Source organism: Mytilus trossulus, chromosome 5, assembly GCF_036588685.1.
Source record: "Mytilus trossulus isolate FHL-02 chromosome 5, PNRI_Mtr1.1.1.hap1, whole genome shotgun sequence".
In the NCBI taxonomy this organism is placed as follows: Eukaryota; Metazoa; Mollusca; class Bivalvia; order Mytilida; family Mytilidae; genus Mytilus; species Mytilus trossulus.
In genome coordinates this window covers 32,193,076-32,212,662 of record NC_086377.1, presented here as the reverse complement: position 1 = coordinate 32,212,662, position 19,587 = coordinate 32,193,076, and the positions used below count along the sequence as shown (strand labels likewise).

Below are 19,587 nucleotides of genomic sequence, written 5' to 3'. Positions count from 1 at the left end.
CGTTATTCTAGGCATTATTATGTATCGATGCGTATTACTACGCATGATTACCTTCTTCTACGTATAATCAAACCACGTGTATCTATATTTCTCGCCATTTGCTAAAATAGTTTGTCAGTCTTACAGCAAGATGGACAGACAACGGATGGAAATGACAAATTATGGATTATTGATACACAATCATATTTTGAAATTCAGAATGTTGTTAAACAGACACAGACATAAACGAATAGATCGCAGAGTGCGCACGGTATGGGTAAGGAATTGGATAGGTAGAAGATCTCAGTTTGATTTTTATGAACAGCTGTTGGATGAAATGAGATGTGAAGACACCGTTTCTTTCAAAAACTTTTTGAGAGTTGATCCAACCATGCTTCAGGAAATTGTAAATAGATTAACACCAAGGTTACAAAAGAAAGACACGTGGTACCGGTACCGAAAGGCATTGCCAGTTGGTCTTCAAGTAGCAATAACCCTTCGATATCTAGCCACAGGAGACAGTTATCATTCACTTATGTATTTATTTAGAGTGCCGCACAACACGATATCCAATCTTGTAGTACAAGTCTGTGAAGCAATTATTTTCGAGTATGCTGAAGATGTTATCAACACACCTACAGAAGAAGCTGAATGGCTAGCCATTTCGCAAGAATTTAGTGATATGTGTCAGTTTCATCATGTGCTAGGTGCACTAGATGGGAAACACGTTGCTATCAAATGTCCGGCTGGTGGTGATTCTAAATACTATAATTATAAAGGATTCCATTCTATAGTTCTAATGGGCTTAGTAGACGCTAATTATAAATTCAAATGGGTTAACGTTGGCGCACCAGGTGCTTGCTCTGATGCACAAATTTGGAATCAGTCAGACTTAAAAAATCATATAATTGATGAGAATATGCACATACCAAAAGCAGAGCCTCTTCCGAATGATGACAAAGACATTCCGTACTTCATCGTTGGTGACGACGCGTTCGCCCTCAGAAGTTGGCTAATGAAGCCCTTTTCTAGGAGGAACATGACCCTTGAAGAGAGAGTTTTTAACTACAGGCTATCGCGATCACGAAGAGTTGTTGAAAACGCATTTGGGATACTTGCAAATCGATTTCAATGCTTACTTTCAACTTTAAAGCAAGAGCCTAACAATGTCGTATCCATTATTCTGGCCTGTGTTTGTCTGCACAATATAATGAGGATAAGATATCCAGGTGATCAGAACATTTTGTTAGACAGAGAAGACGAGAACCACCATCTTTTACCTGGAGCTTGGCGAGACAAAACAAACCTGAAGGACATTGATGATGTGCAAGATCGCAACTATCCTAGCAAGGCAGCAAAACAACAAAGACTGTATCTTAAACACTATTATTCGTCACCTGCAGGAAAAGTTTCATGGCAAGAACGAATGGTTCAATAACGTTTTTTAACTGTCTTATCGTAGTATATTTGAATGATAAATATATGATTTGTACTTTTGTTTATTTAACTTTGAATGTATCAAAAAATATTATCATGATACATGTAATTAAACTTTAAGAAATTCTTCTATCAATACCAGTGTTCTGGTCTTTTAAAAACAATGGCACGCATGGGTCAGCATACTTAGGATAAATTGAAAATTTCATTATTATAACACTAAAACAACAAGACAAATCAAAATCAAAAAAAACTTTGGGATCCCGCTAACATATTTAACCCCGGCGCATCATGTATGCATGTGCCTGTCCCAAGTCAAGAGCCTGTAACTCAGTGGTTGTCGTTTGTTGCTGTGTTACATATTGTTTTTCGTTCATTTATTTGTACATTAATTAGGCCGTTAGTTTTTTTTTCGTTCGAATTGTTTTACATTTGTCATTTCGGGTCCTCTTATAGCTGACTATGCGGTATGGACTTTGCTCAATGTTGAAGGCCATACGATGACCCATAGTTGTTAATTTCTGTGTCATTTGGTCTCTTGTGTAGAGTTGTCTCATTGGCAATTACACCACATCTTCTTTTTTTATATTAACCAACAAAATAATCACTCAAACAAAAAAACTTTTAATTTTACAGACAACTGTCATAATACATGAAATGAACAAACTGTCTACATAATAGAGTCGTCTTTTAATGTCATTCATATAAAACTTTAAAACACCTCTACGGTTCCTAGCTGGTATGAACAAGTTTATAATGAGAAAAGTGACGATGAGGGTGAATCAACGTTCATTGAATCCGATTGCATTATTACACTGGCAATACTTGATGTTGTAATATCTTGTGCGCATGTAACAGGTGGAGCAGAATGTGCTCTTATAGGTTCAATGTCTGCTTGAGTTTGAGACCGGTTTTGCAGAAAGGCGACGTCCTGTCCAGGTAGCTGATATTGCTGCTGTCATGCAGGTAGGTACCCAACATTACTTGATTGATTACAGAAGCTGCCCATGGGAACATCCAATGCAGATTGTTGACCAGTGAATCCCTGCAACAACAAAAAACATGACCATATAAACAAGTTTGATCAACTGTGTATCATCGGCGTTGGAATTAGGTACTAGAACTGGGGTTATGCGGGGTTTCAAGGAAGGATAATTAGCATAACTGTACGGGGTACTGTTGCCTTGTTCGGTAATGCCGATTTCTTAAAGATAAATAAATCCCAGTTCCTAAGTCAAGGATACACAACAGTGGCGGATTCAGGGGGATATAGAGGACGTACGCCCCCTTTATTTGTACTTTTCCCCCCTTTTTTACGTGATTTTAGCCAAAAAAAAAACAATTTCGCCTCGCTCCGCTCGCCAACAAAATATAGTCTACGCCCCTTTCTAAATTCCTGGATCCAATTCTGTAACCATATCGTTTTAATATACGTAGTATATATAAATATATATATATATGACCGGACGCATGACAATTTCAAAATGCAGCAATTACCTGAGAGTAATTACAACACGAGGCATCCAAAATATGCAGGTGAACTAAAGAAATGTGTATTTCGAAACATGTTCTGACCTTTCAGTCTTAACACAATACTAGTACTAGTAAATAATATGTGAATAATATACCTGCAGTTGCTGAAGACGTTGTTTATCACGGCTGCGTAGCTCCTTACTTTCATTTTGAAATCTGTCCAATAGATCCATACTCTCTCTTTTAAACCTGAAAGCAAAAATTTGATATAAATTCATTTAAAAAGTGAGAATCAATATCATATTAATGTAAAATATAGCTATAATGGATTATTTTTGATACATCTCATTCTTTTGAGAAAGTGTGAGGAAAATAATTGAAAACAAATCATACTGAAGTTTGATAAACACCAATCTTTACATATAATATTTTTGCAAAGTTTCATGAAAATCTCTCAATAACTTCAAAGTTTCATTCCAAAACGGCTTAACTTAAAAACGAAGTTTTCGATATATTTTAACATTAAACTTGTAAAAGCTCTCTGTTATAGTACTCAACAATTGAGCAAAGTTTCAATAAAAATTATGGATTCGTTCTTAAATGACTACTTGGTAACAGTCGATGACGGACGGACAGATGGACAAGCGGACGAAAGAGCAGACAGACAGGCAATACGCAGACGAACGGACACTCAACCAAACGTTTTTTACGAAGGGTATTACACAATGCCTTGCGACTTCGTGTGGCGGGGTATAAAAACTAATGTCATTACCATAGCGTATCATCGGTTACAGGATGTTGGTACCAGGCTTAAACGATTTGTATGGTGTTCAATTTTAAAGCTGCTACAGTACATCAAAAAGTTGTTGCACTGCACCGTGGAGTTATGTTTTTCCTCCTAAAAAATCAGAATAGACCCTCTGCTCGATGATACACGATTTTTATATAGCGTATTCGGCCGTGTATAGTACACATTCATCAAGTAACAAAACATTAACATACAAAAGCATAGCATACCTCCCCCACAATCTGTCGTCAATACCTGGAAGAATGCTGACCATCCAATGTCCCCAGTTCTGACTTTCGGGTGTCATGTCCGCGCGACTAGCCAGCTTAGCCTGCACTTGTTTCTGTAATTCAGAAGACTGTTTTATTGCTTCTTTTTCAACTGGAGATTGCATCTTCTGGTATTTCTTTTACGTTTTTGTTGTAACTATAGGAGAGGGAATATCTATTGTGCTGGACGTCTCCTCAAGATTACATTGCGATCTAAAGAAAAAAAACGATGAAAGTTGTATTTTTTGTTCTAAACAATACAAAAAGACACCCTATCTCTACTACTACGGTGGGTTTTGAACGACCTTGACTGGCTTGACACCCTATCTCATAACAAGAAAACAAGAAATGCCGGAAGCACAATCAATCCGATACAATTACTTTTAACTGAAAAGTATTTACAAATGTAGTTAAAAGTAAGTGTGATGGACGGACGGACGGACGGACCAAAACATTATAATAAGTCCTGATGTGAAGATATAGTTTCAATTTAACTAATTATACAAAGAAGTAAATGGTTACTGACCTTCTTTCATCGTCTTCTTGACTTTCCTCTTCGTCCTCATGTTCACTGGGAGAATCTACGCAAGCATCTGTTCCGTATTTTGCCTTGAGTTTCTCTTTCAGCTGAAATATTCAGACATAATCGGAACATTATGTATGTATTCGTACAAGATATATCGAGATAAAGTCAAACGTTTGAAATGAAACAGCTGTAAAATGAATTTCGTAGAATCAGAACATTAAGTATCATTTAGAAAAAGAAAAAAGGTACGGGAATTCAACAAAGGAAATAACAATAAAAGGTAAAAAAAGTGAACTGAAATATTAAGTAATAGAAAACTGTATTGCACACGTTTATTCCTCCTCTGGTTTCTATTCTGGCAATATGTGGACCCAAGAAGCCAAATTTTTCTTTGATCCATTTGTCTCTTTGAGTATCATCTTTTCCGCCTGAACCAGATTTATTGCCTTCTCGTGTCAGTCTTCCGAGCTGAGATCTCATTGACTCAACCCATGTCCTGAGAGTCTTCCAATCCTCTACCCCTAGCTCATTAGCTTTTGCTTGCCATCGTGTGTTTTTGAGAGCAGTATCTTTGTACTGATAATGAGCTGAAAGAGAAAAAAAAATCGGTCACATTGATTTTTTAATATAAAGACCATGCTGTAAGTTTATCTATGTCTACTGGTGGGGTTAACATCTTTTGACATTTATGCTCCGTATTAATATTTTAAATTATAGCAAATAAATACATGTACCTTTGTTGCATAGAGGTTCGTTTTCTCTATACCAATCTGCCACCTCATCCTGCTTTTCTTGTGGTATTTCTAATGGCTTGCTTCTTTTGCGCTTCTCTTTATTGGTATTAGCTGGCTGTTCAGTATCACTATTTTGTGTTTGCTCATTTGTTTCTTGTGTATTAGTTGTTTCAGTTTCAGGCGCCACACTAACTATGCGGCCTCTGCCACGCCCACCACGACCCCTTCCTCTGCCTCTGGTCCTCATCAGAACGGTCTGGTTTGAAACACACTAAAAGATAAATCAAATACCGGTAGCAGGAAAATTGGATTTAAAACGGACAATGTGCAACGTAGAATATTTCAAAAGAACAATTATCACTGTGTATCATCGCCACCGGAAATTGGGTACTAACGAAGCGGAGAGAAATAGAAAAAAAAGTAAACAAGTTAGGAATTCGTTCAATTTAAAGCATTTCCACTCATTTTATGAGGGTGCCGCTTAAGAAATGATTTTCTGATATATAATTCTTTTAATTATTTGGCCGATAAGTACAAAATAAATACAAGATTTTGTGTAATACTCCAAAACTTGCCACTTAGTACTGGAAAATTTCGAGGTCTATCGTCCTCTGTAGCCCCATTCTCAAGATATTGAACTGTTTTTCATTATTTTTCCAGACACGATTTTAGAATATTATAGTGTGGCATCATATTTAATGAAATTTGTTGTCAAAAACATGTTTTTTAAAGAATATGGACAAAAACACTGTTTGTTTGTTGTACGGCGAATTGCAGGACGTTGTACGGCGAATTGCAAAATGACAACTTTTGTCTGTACGGCGTCTTGCAATATATTATAATTTTAAGAGGAAATTAATCACTGTTTATATAATATCAAGTGACATACAAAATGTCTTACTTATCAAATATTATAAATATATGCCGTTAATTCAGTTCAGGAGGATAAAAACAGTTAAGATGTGGTATGATAGCAAATAAGATAACTATCCATCAGGATCAAATAAACTGTATGTAAGCAATTATATGCTATCGTACGGCCTTCAACAACGAAAACCCGTCCCTTATAGTCGGCTATACAAAGCACCGAACGAAAAATGTGGAAGGACTCAACAAGAAAGCGAACGGCCTAACTCATAACAAAACAATTTATGAAAAAAAAGAAGAAAAAGAGATGAAGCAACGACAACCACCGAACCACAGGATCGAGAATTTGGACAGACACATAAAATTGTTTAGTTATTTAATTTATGAAATGACTCATTTGTAAAAATAAACTTTGAATTAAGAAAATACTTTGTTTTCATCGAAAGTAAGGAGAAACAAATCGTCATTTCGAATTAATTGTTTTGTCTGTTTCTATCTAATGCATTTTATCTAATGCATAATTATATGGAAAGGGGGGGGGGGGGGGTAGTGGGTCTGTGAACATGTTAACAACACCTCGATTTTGGCAAACACAGATAACAACAAATTTTAAATGCTGATAAGAGTTAACAGCAACTTTAATGACACATGGACAGACAATTGAACTGATGGAAAAGCAGACGGAGTGATTGACTCCAAGAAAAAAGACTATGTCATGAATAATCGAAAATGCTTCAAACACCAAAAGGGAGGCTTCTTCTGGTTATGTATATTGTTGAGTAAATGTTTTGTGTCAATCAATTGTAGAAAACTTGGGATATCGTCATGACGTAGGAAAGTGTAACAATCAGATAGAATGAGTAAATACTATAGGGCGCGAACATTTTTTTAATGGCGGGGGCTTTTATAAATTATAGTTACATCGCAGTCAGGGTATTCATACGACTCATTGCTTACATGATTTTATTGAAAGGAATTACGAAGGTTTACTGATTTTTATTTTAAATCATCAAAACCGGTGTAAAATCAGAAAGTAACATGTAAGGTGTCACAAGTTGAAGCACTCTTTCATCTCCATCTGAGCTGATATAAAGAAGCCTTGGTCTATCTTTAGATCCATTCTGAATTTCTTAGACTAGCAAATTTGATTTCAATTTGAGAACCAATTCCTATTTTTTTCGGCCTCTTCTACCAGGCCACACTGTTCAGTTAATTTACGAATTGCAAATTGAAAAGGTACTTTATTTTTCACAATTCCATGGTTGATATAACTTATCAAACATTCCATATACATGTGAATTATTTTCGTCATAGGACTGACCAGGGTTTAAGCTGGATAAGAAGTGGCCTTTCCCTTTAACGTTTTGGATACATTTCAAATAGAAGCCAGAAATAACTACATTTGTTAGACGTATAAAGAGGGGCATGAGATATCTTTAAACATGTTTAACACTGCCGCATTTGTTGCACCTGCATGACCCAACTTGGTCCGTAACCTTTGCTATAAAGTCTTGTATTTATTTATTTTTTTAAATTTGGGTTCATTTATATGTTTCAAGAAACAAACATTGAACTTCGACCCCCTTTTGTAGTTAATTGATTGCTCACTTAGGAGACAGCTTCAGGTATACCATACAAGTTTAGTTTCTAGCCATGGTGAATTTTCTAAATATGAACGTTTTTGTACAATTGAATTGATTTTTAGATAGTTGAATAATAATATAGCCTTCCTAGTGGGTTTATATGAACATTTAGATTATTTTTAGCATGTTTTATAAGCTATTGTTTAGTGTGACCGTCCAAGCATTCCTATCCGTATCGCCATACATTTTGAAAATTTTGTATTTTTTTTCAACCTAGATTCGACGCTCGATCTTTTCAATTCAATTGCATGGAAAAAACCAGCAGAAATGCATGATTTTTTTACCTCCTGATATATATATGTCTATGGTATTAGGAAAGGTATCACTCTTATTGATTGAAATTTTCCTTTGGACCAAATTTTTCAGATCTTTGTGACATGTTCAACCCCCTATTTTGCAATATTTGGTATCAAATAATTGCTAATTGTTGCCATAGTTACACAAAAAAAGAGATTATATTTCACCATTATTACTTTTGGAAATCAAATCTATGGACGATTCTCTTTCCATAAATATACACATGCATAGCTTAAATATTAAGCCTTATTTATTAGGAAGGAAGGGAAAGAGGAAAGAGGGTGTTTAAAAATTATGAGTGTCAATTCTTAGGTTTTTTCCTATCTGTGACTTGACACCCACCCTAGTGCATAATTTTCTCGCTGCGTTGACTTGTTTCTTCTATTTGGTCGAGCTTCTGTTTCTTTTACATTTCCATTCTCAATTTAATCAAGCATTTACTATACTCACTGAAGAATTTTTTTAAAGACATGTACAGTTACATATAATTATGCTGTTAATGTCACTCCTTTGCGGAAGCAACGTTAAGTAAGAGATGGACAGCAAATGTTAATGCGATTCTTGTAAATAACAGTTAAGATCAGTTAACAGAGAAAATAATGTCAAAAACAGTGAACACTTTAAGTATATAAAGTAACAGATAACAAGAATCTCAATTTCAAATAAGCAGTTAACATCATTGCAAATTTTAACAAAACAGATTACAGACAGTTAAGTTTTTAAAATTTATCAGTCAAATAACAGTTTTAAAAAATTTCAACCTTGAAAAGGACAAAAACAGTTCAATATAAAAAGGACCCCCCACCTGAGATATTTGAACTTAATACTTTATTTTCTTTGAAAGGACGCGGTAAATAACTATTCTAAAATTAGCAAGTTGCCATACAGTTGAAAACAAGTTGCCATACAGTAAATTTTTCAACACGAGCAAGTTGCCGTACCCTAGACTTTATTTTTTGTGGTCTATATTCTTTAAAATGCATCTTTTTGACAACAAATTTCATTAAATATGATGCCACACTATAATAATCTAAAATCGTGTCTGGAAAAATAATGAAAACAGTTCAATATCTTGAGAATGGGGCTACAGAGGACGATAGACCTCGAAATTTTCCGGTACTAAGTGGCAAGTTTTGGAGTATTACACAAAATCTTGTATTTATTTTGTACTTATCGGCCTAATAATTAAAAGAATTATATATCAGACAATCATTTCTAAGCGACACCCTCATCAAATGAGTGGAAATGCTTTAAATTGAATGAATTCTTAACTTGTTTATTTTTTTTTTCTGCTTCTCTCCGCTTCGTTAGTACCCAATTTCCGGTGGCGATGATACACAGTGATTATTATAGGGAAAGCATTGACAATGTTCTAACCAAAGCTTTAAATGTTTTTTCATGATTCATGTATCTACTCAACAAAAATCTTATCTGAAAGAAAAAACAATAAAATCTTTCTTTTGAGTACAAAAAAATCTAAATTTTTAGACCATAAAATGGGAACAAAATAATTTAATTACAATGACAGATGTATTAATAATTATAAAGTGTACCTCTATTAATGTCTCCAGATTTGTTTTAGTTACTCTGCTCCCTCTTTGCATCTCTGTCCTTTTAAAATTTTATTGAATAATGATGCCGTTTCATGATAAGTGATCACAGCGTAGTGACACGTGATACTGCGTGCAATAAACTTGCTAAATCGTAGGAAATCGTGCAAAAGCGTACTTGAACCGATTTAGAAACGTACTAAACCCTAGTAATACGTAGTGAAACGTAGTAAACCGTAGTAAAACGTAGTTTATACGTACTGAAGCGTATTAAAACCTAGTAGAACGTACCCCTTGTAGTTATAAAAAAACCTAGCAAATCGTAACAAAACGAAACAATACGTAGAAGAACGTATCAAAACGTGGCGAAAACCTAGTTAAACGTACGGACCGTTAAAAATGACAAAAAAATGCCATGAAACGTAGCATTTCTACACGTACTAAAACCTAGCTGTCGAAACGTGACAGTGTGACTGGGGCTTTATTAAATTAAAAAAAAAATTGTCGCGCCGCATAATTTTTTTTCAAGTTAAATGGTCGGTCCCTACTAGTTAAAATGTTTATTTTTGAACAAATATATATTCAATATCTTCTATATGTTTTTCTTTCAAACACATGCACCGTGGTTAATTAATAGATTGTCCCCATGATTAAATCGTGCTATCATTCCACGTGACTATTAAAAGTGTAGAAGGTGACCGCCACAGGTATACATTTATACGTACTGTTTTGTTATGATCCGTGCATAGACACTTCCGGTATATAAGTTAAAAATACATAGTCTTCAGTATTATCAGTATATATCTATTCTTATACTTGAAAGCTCGTATTGTATCGTTGTTTTCTAATAAAGGGAACTTTGTGATATGTCAAGGGGTATTTTAGTCGATTATTCGATTTTAATAAACTTTACCCAATATAAACATCACTGCTCCTAATACGTTCGTTTGTCATTATTCGTCGGTTCGTGATCTCACCGGTTACCTCTAATGAGACTGATCATCGTATTTGTACTCCTGTGCAACATGACGTGTGCCACAAATGGAGTTGAAACAGCTAACCCTTTCGACGGAGTGCGCTCATCCCCAGGTTTAACATCTTCGCTAGCCAAGGGTTACGATCCACTCCCGCGCTCTCCACGGGAGTCGATCGTAATGCTTGGCCAGCGAAGATGTCGGAATGGACGTGACTTTAATCTTCCGGTAGATGGCGCAACATTGTAACAACAAATACTAGCTTAATCCGCCAAGGGTGGAGAGAGCGGGCGTGGATCGTAACCGTTGGCTAACGAAGATTCAGGTTTAAGTGTGGTTCGTGTTGCTATTTTCTTAATTTTCTAATTGAATTTGTTCATTGATTTCGTCTTCATTCGTTTTTTCGCCATGTGTCGTCAGTTGTTCGTCGACTTATGAGTTTTGAATGTTCTTTTGGTACCCTCAGCGTCGCCCTTTCTTCATAACCATACACTTACCTGATATACATGTATCAAATTGTTCGTTTGTATTCCTGCACATTGTTATGGCAATATGATTAGAAGCACGTGCAGTCATGTGTGTTGCATTTTATTGAGAGAACTGAAATAAACTGTTGAACTACCTCGCGGTTTGTGTCAGCCGATGGAATGTGCAAATTTGTTTATACAGTATATCTATATATAAGACATACATACATGCAGCTGCATACATGTAAAGTAAATATATGTTACTATAATGTTGAAAATCATATGAATGCCTCCGGATGCGGGAGTTTCTCGCTGCATTGAAGACCTATTGCTAACCTTCTGCTGTTTTCTGTTCTATGTTCGGGTTGTTGTCTCTTTGACACATTCCCCATTTCCATTCTAAAACCTTAAAGTTATACTGAAGCTGTAGTTAGTACATATCCATTCTCTAAGATTGTTAAGTTGTTGTCTTATTGAGGTATACCCTTCTTCTTCTCAACCATCTTTCCATAGTTTTTCTTTGGCGGACACTTTTCATTTTAATAACAAGCAATGTAAAAAGGGTCCCATCGTGTAGTATACAAGATTATACGTACATGTATGACAAACCCTACTTTCAATGACCAACTTTGAGGACAACAGAGCATCCAGTAGGACCTCTATATAGTAGAAGCTTTGTTTCTTTACTGTCAGTACCTGAGTGGTATACTGTAAATGATAAGGTGGTACCCAACCCTTTAACTAAACTTAATTTGGCTCGTTAAATCTTCATAAAATTTTGACAATGTATTTACTTTGAGCCTTTAACAAAAACATAAAAATTTCAAAATTTTGAACCAACCGTTTTGTCAGAAAAATTACACTGGTTATATAGATGTTTTTCAAACACCAATTTTGATCATTGGGAAGCTTAATATTTCCTTTGCAACACAACGTAATTAAAACGTTTAGCTGACTTTACAGAGTTATCTCCCTGTAGTGTTAGGTACCACCTTATAGCTTCTGTATCACTAGCCTGTCAACATTGAGGATATGAGTTCGAACCCTGAATGTGGTAGGTGCTTACGACTCTAATCTTAGTTGACTTAGATTCAAAGTTGTCTTGCCGCGAAGATCGGTGGTTTTCCTCGAACACTACGGCTTATTCCACCAATAAAACGTAGCCGCTGTGTAATTGCCAAAAGTGTTGAGAGTGGCGTTCAATACCAGCTTTCAATCAACAATCAATCTTTATTACACGGTGAGACCAGTTGAACGGAACCAATATTAATTGTCAAATCAATAACAAATGTTGTTATTGTTATACAATTTACCGTATTCATTTAGCAATCCAACGAAGGAAAATTTCTATTTCTGAAATGATGCAGACCTGATTAACACAGATAATTCTGCAAATGTGGTCACATGTATATGTATTCCAATTATAAAAACATCCGTAAATAATTTTAAAAAAAAACACTCAGTAGAAACAGATAACATTAAGTAACAAAGTAAATACATCTGTTTCATATTTATTCAAAATATAAACCATAAACCATTGCAACGGAAAATATTGAATCGTTAGAAAATTTAACACTGGTAAAATTATCCGTGTTTTTATTCCATAGACACCGGCTTCCGAATTGCATTCCGGGTTTTTCTTTCAGACTACCTATACTTACAACAGCAATAACTTTATAACGTTTTAGTCCTAAAATTTTAATTTTCTCCATAATTTTTGAAGCAACGTCTTGGCTAAGTTCTCGGCACTTGGTAGCATTGTATTCAACATCCTTTAAGCTTTCACTGAGCACTTCTTTTGTGGCGCGTTCAATTTCCGCAGTTTTAAAAGTCTTATCGGGACCAATTTTGTAAGTGTTTTCCAATTTTTTGCCGTGTAATATTCCATCAGAACGTTCGCCAAGGGAGGTAATCTCTAAAAACGGTGTCGAATCACTTACGTTACTCGATGTGTGTCCTTGACCTCCAAAAGGCGCAACAAGCCTCGAGGCAACAATCGAACCACGCATGCGCCTACTTTTTGGCGTTATTGGTTCACTCCGGGTTAAAGATGAAGATGCTAAGTTTGACAATCGACGAGACATGTTGACCTTTGGTAATTTAGTCAAACTGCTTTAGAACAACCCTTGTCCTGCACCTGAAAGTAAAAACGAAATTATTATTATTTAATGATCATCATTATTTTAAGTACTTAAATATAATTTAGTATCCTATATTTAAATAAATAAAAATATCTCAGCAACTATAAATTTCAACGTTGAGTGCGTTGGAAAAGTTAAATATATAAGGCTAAGATTCTGTGTGTAATGTTTACAAATGGCGAGACTTTCGGCTGTGATAAATGACATGGCTTTTCATATACAAGTAATTGGAACGTTTACGACCTTATAAAATATTTCTGATAGTTTTTCCAACATATTCCCATATTTTTAAGCGGGAAAAGGTTAAGTATACCACCGACACATCCACTCACCTTGTATATCGGATGTTCCCTCCGCCCTTTCCAACGAGGTTAAATACGGTTCTCAGAGACTTGACACATTAACTTATTAAGATTAAAAAAGGTATTTGAATGATGTGTTCAAAAATAGTACAACATAAACATATTCTCCAACTTCATTAATTGTATTGTATAAAAAAAATATAACAATTTATGAATTTTGTGCGCACGAAAAAAAAATTAAGCTGACTGTCATTAGGAACCCCCACAGAACAATATTTGAAAACATTGGATGTATAAATTTTTAGAAACATAAGGAGTTATATATCTAAAACATGACACGACTATTAATTCATTCCTTAATAATTAACATTAGAAAGGACTATACAGTTAAAAAGGGAAAACTTAGTAGTTTAAATCTCTTCTTATAATTTATTCATACAATTAAATTACATAATAAAATAATTAAAAAGGAAAAAAGTTTCACTTATTCATATTTGTATACAATGCAATATTCTTTCTTTTCATTCAATAATTCATTCAAACTTCGCCCCACTCTTGTATCCTTTGATTTTGTTAGATTCGTGAATAAAAATACGTCATATGCTACACACAATAGTCTATTTGCCAATTACCACACATTTTAACATCAATAAATTTCCTATTCAAATTATACTCCTCACAACATTAACTGCTAGACTATTTTTTGTACATAAATTCGGTCGTTAGACTTCTCGTTTGAGTTGATTTACATTTGTTCATTCCAGGGCCTTTATTTCATAACTGACTATGCTGTATAGGATTTGCTCATTGTTGAAGATCATACGAAGACCTAAAGCTGTAAAATTCTGAGTCATTTGGTCTATTGAAGAGAGTTGTCTCATTGACAACCATACATGAACATTGTACCACATCTTTTATTTTATATCGAAGGACCAGTTGAGAATGGAGTGTACCCCACATTTTAATGAGACATAACTATTGATATCAGTAGTTTTAAGCTTAACAAAAATAGTATGTCTTTAAGTTGAGAGTGATATGAAGGCTTGTTAGTTCCCTAGTTGTGAGGGGGAGGACAGGGGGTACCCTTCTCCCTTCTCCCACCCCTCTTCTCCTTTCTCCTACACCCGTTCTCCTTCCTCCCATTAGAATAAAACATCTCCTTTTGAGATATTTTTTCTTGAAATATTAGATCATTTTTTAAAAGGAGAGATATTTTATTTTTTCTCCTTTCTCCAACTTTTTCTCCCTTCTCCCACCCCTCTTCTCCTTTCTCCTACCCCCTTTCTCCTTTCTCCCACCCCCTTTCTCCTTTCTCCTACCCCCTTTCTCCCTGTCTCCCTTACCCCTGTCCTCCCCCTCAGTTGTAATGAAACACAGCTATTGATACCAATAGTTATAAACTAAACACCAAATATAATGAAATATGTGTTAAAATAAGGGTTTTTACCAGGATTTTGTTGTTACATGTAACTGAACATTCAATTTGATATATGAAAGTGTGCGCGTGGTGTTATATACATGAAGACATGTATTCTTATTTAAACAAAAACTAAGAAACTTTTCTAAAAGATTTGTTTCTATATTTATTAATTTATGCCCTTTTGATAATGTTGGTTTGAAAAAAAAAGTATTTAGAATTAAAAATGGAAACTGGGAGTGTGTCAAAGAGACAAGAATCCGACCAAAGAGCAGAATACAACTCATGGTCACAAATAGATCTTCAATGGAAGCGAGAAAATCTCACATAAGGATGCCGACTCCTAAACAACAATGTATTCTTTTTCAGCAAAATATATGCCAAACAAAACATCGAAACATATAAATGAACAATACTTAAATAACACACAATACTAACAAAGGTTAACAAAGCCTATACGTTCCTTAGTTGGGATAAGAATACGGAGGGGTTAAAAGATATAGGAAGATGTGATATGAGACATGTTTTGTGAGATCTCAACCCTCCCTTAGACCTGTTGTTAATTTTGAATAAACAAACACATAGCAATACGCATAGTTACTCAGTTTAATCGAAGTCCTCCGATGTAAGAGTATAGGTAGTATAAGAAACTAAACATAATGACAAAGATGAACATAAATTAAGACCAGGACTCTACTAGCAATTACTGAGACTATTTACTGGGTTTGTAATAACACGAGCAACATGAGGGGTGCCACATGTGAAGCAGGATCTGCTTACCCTTCCGGAACACCTGAGATCATTCCCAAATTTTGGTGGGGTTCGTTTTACTTATTCTTTATTTTTCTATGTTGTGTCTTGTGTACTATTATTTGTCTGTATGTCTTTTTCATTTTTAGCAATGGCGTTGTCCGTTTATTTTCTATCTATGCGTTTGACTGTCCCCTTGGTATCTTTCGCACCTCCTTTACTGATATGACAGCTGATGACTTCTATCAAACTGAACTCATCAAATATATCTCAAATAATTTGACATGTTTTATATAAATAAGTAGATAACACTTATGACATGCCAACTGACCTCAATGAAACTGAATAAACTCATCATACATACCAGGACTAAGTTTTGTATATACACCAGACGCGCGTTTCGTCTACAAAAGACTCATCAGTGACGCTCGATTCCTTAAACAGTTAAAAAGGCTAAATAAAGTACGAAATTGAAGAGCATTGAAGTCACTATATATAACTTAAAAAATATGACGTTTTTTTATACAAATAATTAAATAACACTAACCTCGGGTACACGTTATTGGTTGTTATTCCTCGGTTGTAATACAGCCACCTATGGTTATATTCCTCCGGTAACGAGACAAACCGATTAACATGAGGTGTGAAGTCAGGGATAATCTCTATGTATGTAATCCACTCAAATCCCGAACTTCTGTTTTAATTAAATCAACAATTCTTGTTAATGAACCAGTACATTTTTTTAATACTTGACCGAAATTAAATCTGAAATTCTGTTCTATTATTTCTGTCTATATCCTTTCACTTAGAAGAAGTTAATCCTACGTTAACGATAATCTTTTAATCCTTTAATCTGTACAATGGGAACACGACCATTTATTATAGACCTCAGTTTATATTTGATTTAAATATTTAATATTAAATTTAATTGATAATATCTTGGACACGCGCCGTTGCACGTGAATGGACTGGGGTCAGATTTGTTTGTGACACCATTTAAACGATAATGTTCTGTGCGATATGAAAATATTTATTTAGTTTAAATTATGATTTTAATCGTGTTGTAAATTGAAATATACAAACGTACATGTCAGATTCCTTTAGTACACTCAGGTATATGATATATTATGATATATATATCTTATATAGTTTAAAGTAATTGTTATTTCATATAATACAGTATTCGTAGAGTATAGAAAAATATGAAATCTATTTGTACGAGCTTAAAAATAAAAGTGAGACTCAACACGCGTTTTTCACAAGTTTTACAGCGAGAACACATACATTTCATATTTCTTCAATTTTTTATTGAAAGAAATTGTCATGGAAAAACGCGAATCGCTACGAGGACCCGAATTGAAAAAGTCATTTGAACATAATCGTGCGCTAGGTACAGATGTCGAATACCAGCAATAGCATAAACGGTACCGAATTAACTGTGCCATATGCACATTTTTACAATGGATGTCCCTTCGGTGATGCTCGAGGCCAAATATTTGAAAATACAAACGTATTCAGAAATTGAAGATCTGATAAAAAAGAAAAGAAAAGAAAACTATACTTTCTAAACGTATAGTTATCAATACAGTTCAAATATCGATTATTGTAGAATGTAATATATAACTTTAATTGACTAGTCTGATGTCATGACATGAATCAATAGCTAATCTGCAAGGTATAAAATGCATTGAAACGTCGCACGCTACTGGTGTTACTTTATCGAAAACACGGACAAGACACATTCATCTTGTTAATTTTTAAACATAAACAATGATATTATACAGTGTTGTATATCATTTTAAAGCTTTTAAACTCTTCTTTCAGATTATTGCAATTTTTTATATGTTACAGACCATTTTCATTAATTAAAACTCAATAAAACCTTTATTTTGCAATATGATTTCCTTGTCCCACGTTACACTTTTAGTTTTGTGAAATTCTGAATACCGTAAAAAACATATGGTTTTTTTTACAAAATGATATAAAAGTTTGTCTAGAACAAGCAATTTATAAGTAGGCGATGACGTAATGTCGAATTTTTTCTCTCGAAAAGACGGAAATATAAGAAAAAGGGATCAAGATGATACAAATAATGTGTCCCATGCACAAAAGGTTGCCGTAATTTTTTTTAAATTGTCCTAAAAAGGGAATTCCAGAGTTATCCCCATGTCGAAAGTAAATAATTCTTATACTAGTATTTTGTACAAAGATCACACTTTCGCCTCATGCAATAATCAGGAAATTTTAAAACAAATTCTTTTTATTCGAGTTGATTAGCAATGTCCGACATTTTGTCCCCTTCAAACCAAATTAAACGTAGGGTTACGTTTTCTGTGTTTTAATGATGTTTATTTAATACAGTGCCATTCGCTAAATCAAAAAAATTTTAATGGATAAAAGTACAAGAATTTATCTCTATTTTGATATTAAGTTCCCATAAATTAAATCTAATATACAAGATATCAGATAAAACTAAAATGTCCGATACAATGTCCCCACATACGATTTTGACGTTATTTAATAAAGTATGCTTCTAACGTTCCGTCTAATTGTCATGATTGCGGTTTTCACAGACGATTTGGAATACGGCTACTTTATTTTGTTGCTTAATAAGAAAACTTTAAAATTAATCTTTTATTTTGAAGCTCTACCGATTCACAAAGAAGGGGTGAGTAGAGAGATTTCCTCGCGGAACTGAAGTGTTTTACGGACTATAATACTAGTAGTCGGATCCGCTATAATACAAATTAATAGAAAATAAACAGCTATTATAATTGTTCCCGCTAATTCCCTTGCATATATTTGTGCAGAACTGCCATTCTGGAGTGCAAAAATGAATGCATTTGCAGTGCATAGTTTATCCATTAAAAAAAAAAAGAAATCGATTGCCCTTATAATTAAAATGTATATAATTAAATGGTTTCAATTCAAATTACTTTTTTATTCTAAATTTGTGAATAAAACTAAAGCTCAACATCTTTTATCTAAGAAAAAATCCTTTCTTAGGAAAAAAGATCAATCCTTTAAAATTTATTGTAAAAAGCCATCTGAACAACATGCATTCCAACGTTTTTATTTGTCTTACGTCTTTGAGTGTAACGTTAGGTGACACCAGTATCGTGCGACGTTTCTTTACATCAGAATTCATTGAATGTGTAGGTTAAGGTTAGACTATTTGGTTAGTTTGCTTGCTATCTAAACCGTGAAGTCATTATTATGTTAGGTAAACTAACCTCCTTCAAGAGTAGACTAGTCCGACAGATAACTCAATCTATCTGTATGTAGGACTAGACTACTCCGAAAGGATGGTAGTATACATAACCAAACAATGACTTTACGGTTCAGCTAACAAGGAAGCTAACCAAAGATTCTAACCTTACCTACACACTCAATGAATTATGCTGTAAGAGAATAAGAATCAATACAAGAATTAAACGTGCTAAAACATTTATCAGTAGTTACAAACAATCATTCAAAGATTCATATATATATATATAAACGATTTTCGGACAAGCTGATACCGTTAAATTATAATTTTCTTTTTCACTATAATAAAATCCATATACTTATATTCATATTAAGAGGGAAATTCCAATTTCTTTCTTTTGACCTATACATGATCATGATTATTCCGGCCTTATGAATGTGTGAAAATATTTCAAAGCATTATACTATCAGACGTGTACTAGGGCGTACGGCAACCTATAGTTGTTATTTTCTGTGTTATATGTCGAGTGGTTTCTTGTGGAGACTTGTCTTATTGTTAATTATACCACATCTTCTTTTGTGTTTATATAGGCTTGACGTTTTTACTAGACAGTGTTTTATTTTAATTATACCTCAGTACGTTTATAATAAATAAAAAAAAGAACGGCATATATATATTTCATTCCACAGACTACTTGCTAGTCAATAGTGCCAAAGAATATAACCCGGTTAATAGTTTAATCAACATATTTCCCAGACTTTTTTCA

General features: G+C 34.2%; 3 protein-coding genes across 4 annotated transcripts; 1 reads left to right on the top strand and 2 right to left on the bottom strand.

Moving 5' to 3' along the window:
• The first annotated feature begins 199 nt into the window (after positions 1-199).
• On the top strand, positions 200-1,417 carry LOC134717869 (putative nuclease HARBI1). The gene has a single exon (XM_063580367.1). It carries the CDS (start codon positions 200-202, stop codon positions 1,415-1,417), a length of 1,218 nt encoding a protein of 405 aa, XP_063436437.1.
• A 748-nt stretch (positions 1,418-2,165) lies between these two features.
• Positions 2,166-4,585, bottom strand: LOC134719582 (uncharacterized). The gene is made up of 4 exons (XM_063582577.1): positions 4,472-4,585; positions 3,907-4,158; positions 3,045-3,138; positions 2,166-2,461 (listed from the first exon to the last, which is right to left on the bottom strand). Exons 2-4 carry the CDS (start codon positions 4,068-4,070, stop codon positions 2,375-2,377), a joined length of 345 nt encoding a protein of 114 aa, XP_063438647.1. The 5' UTR covers positions 4,071-4,158; positions 4,472-4,585; the 3' UTR covers positions 2,166-2,374.
• A 7,916-nt stretch (positions 4,586-12,501) lies between these two features.
• On the bottom strand, positions 12,502-16,492 carry LOC134719581 (dynein light chain Tctex-type 5-B-like). 2 transcript variants are annotated; one of them, XM_063582575.1, is made up of 2 exons: positions 16,161-16,492; positions 12,502-13,140 (listed from the first exon to the last, which is right to left on the bottom strand). In XM_063582575.1, exon 2 carries the CDS (start codon positions 13,085-13,087, stop codon positions 12,515-12,517), a length of 573 nt encoding a protein of 190 aa, XP_063438645.1. In that variant the 5' UTR covers positions 13,088-13,140; positions 16,161-16,492; the 3' UTR covers positions 12,502-12,514. The 2 variants fall into 2 exon arrangements, with proteins under 2 accessions (XP_063438645.1, XP_063438646.1); XM_063582576.1 differs by lacking the exon at positions 16,161-16,492 and adding an exon at positions 15,978-16,061.
• Between the last annotated feature and the right edge of the window lie 3,095 nt (positions 16,493-19,587).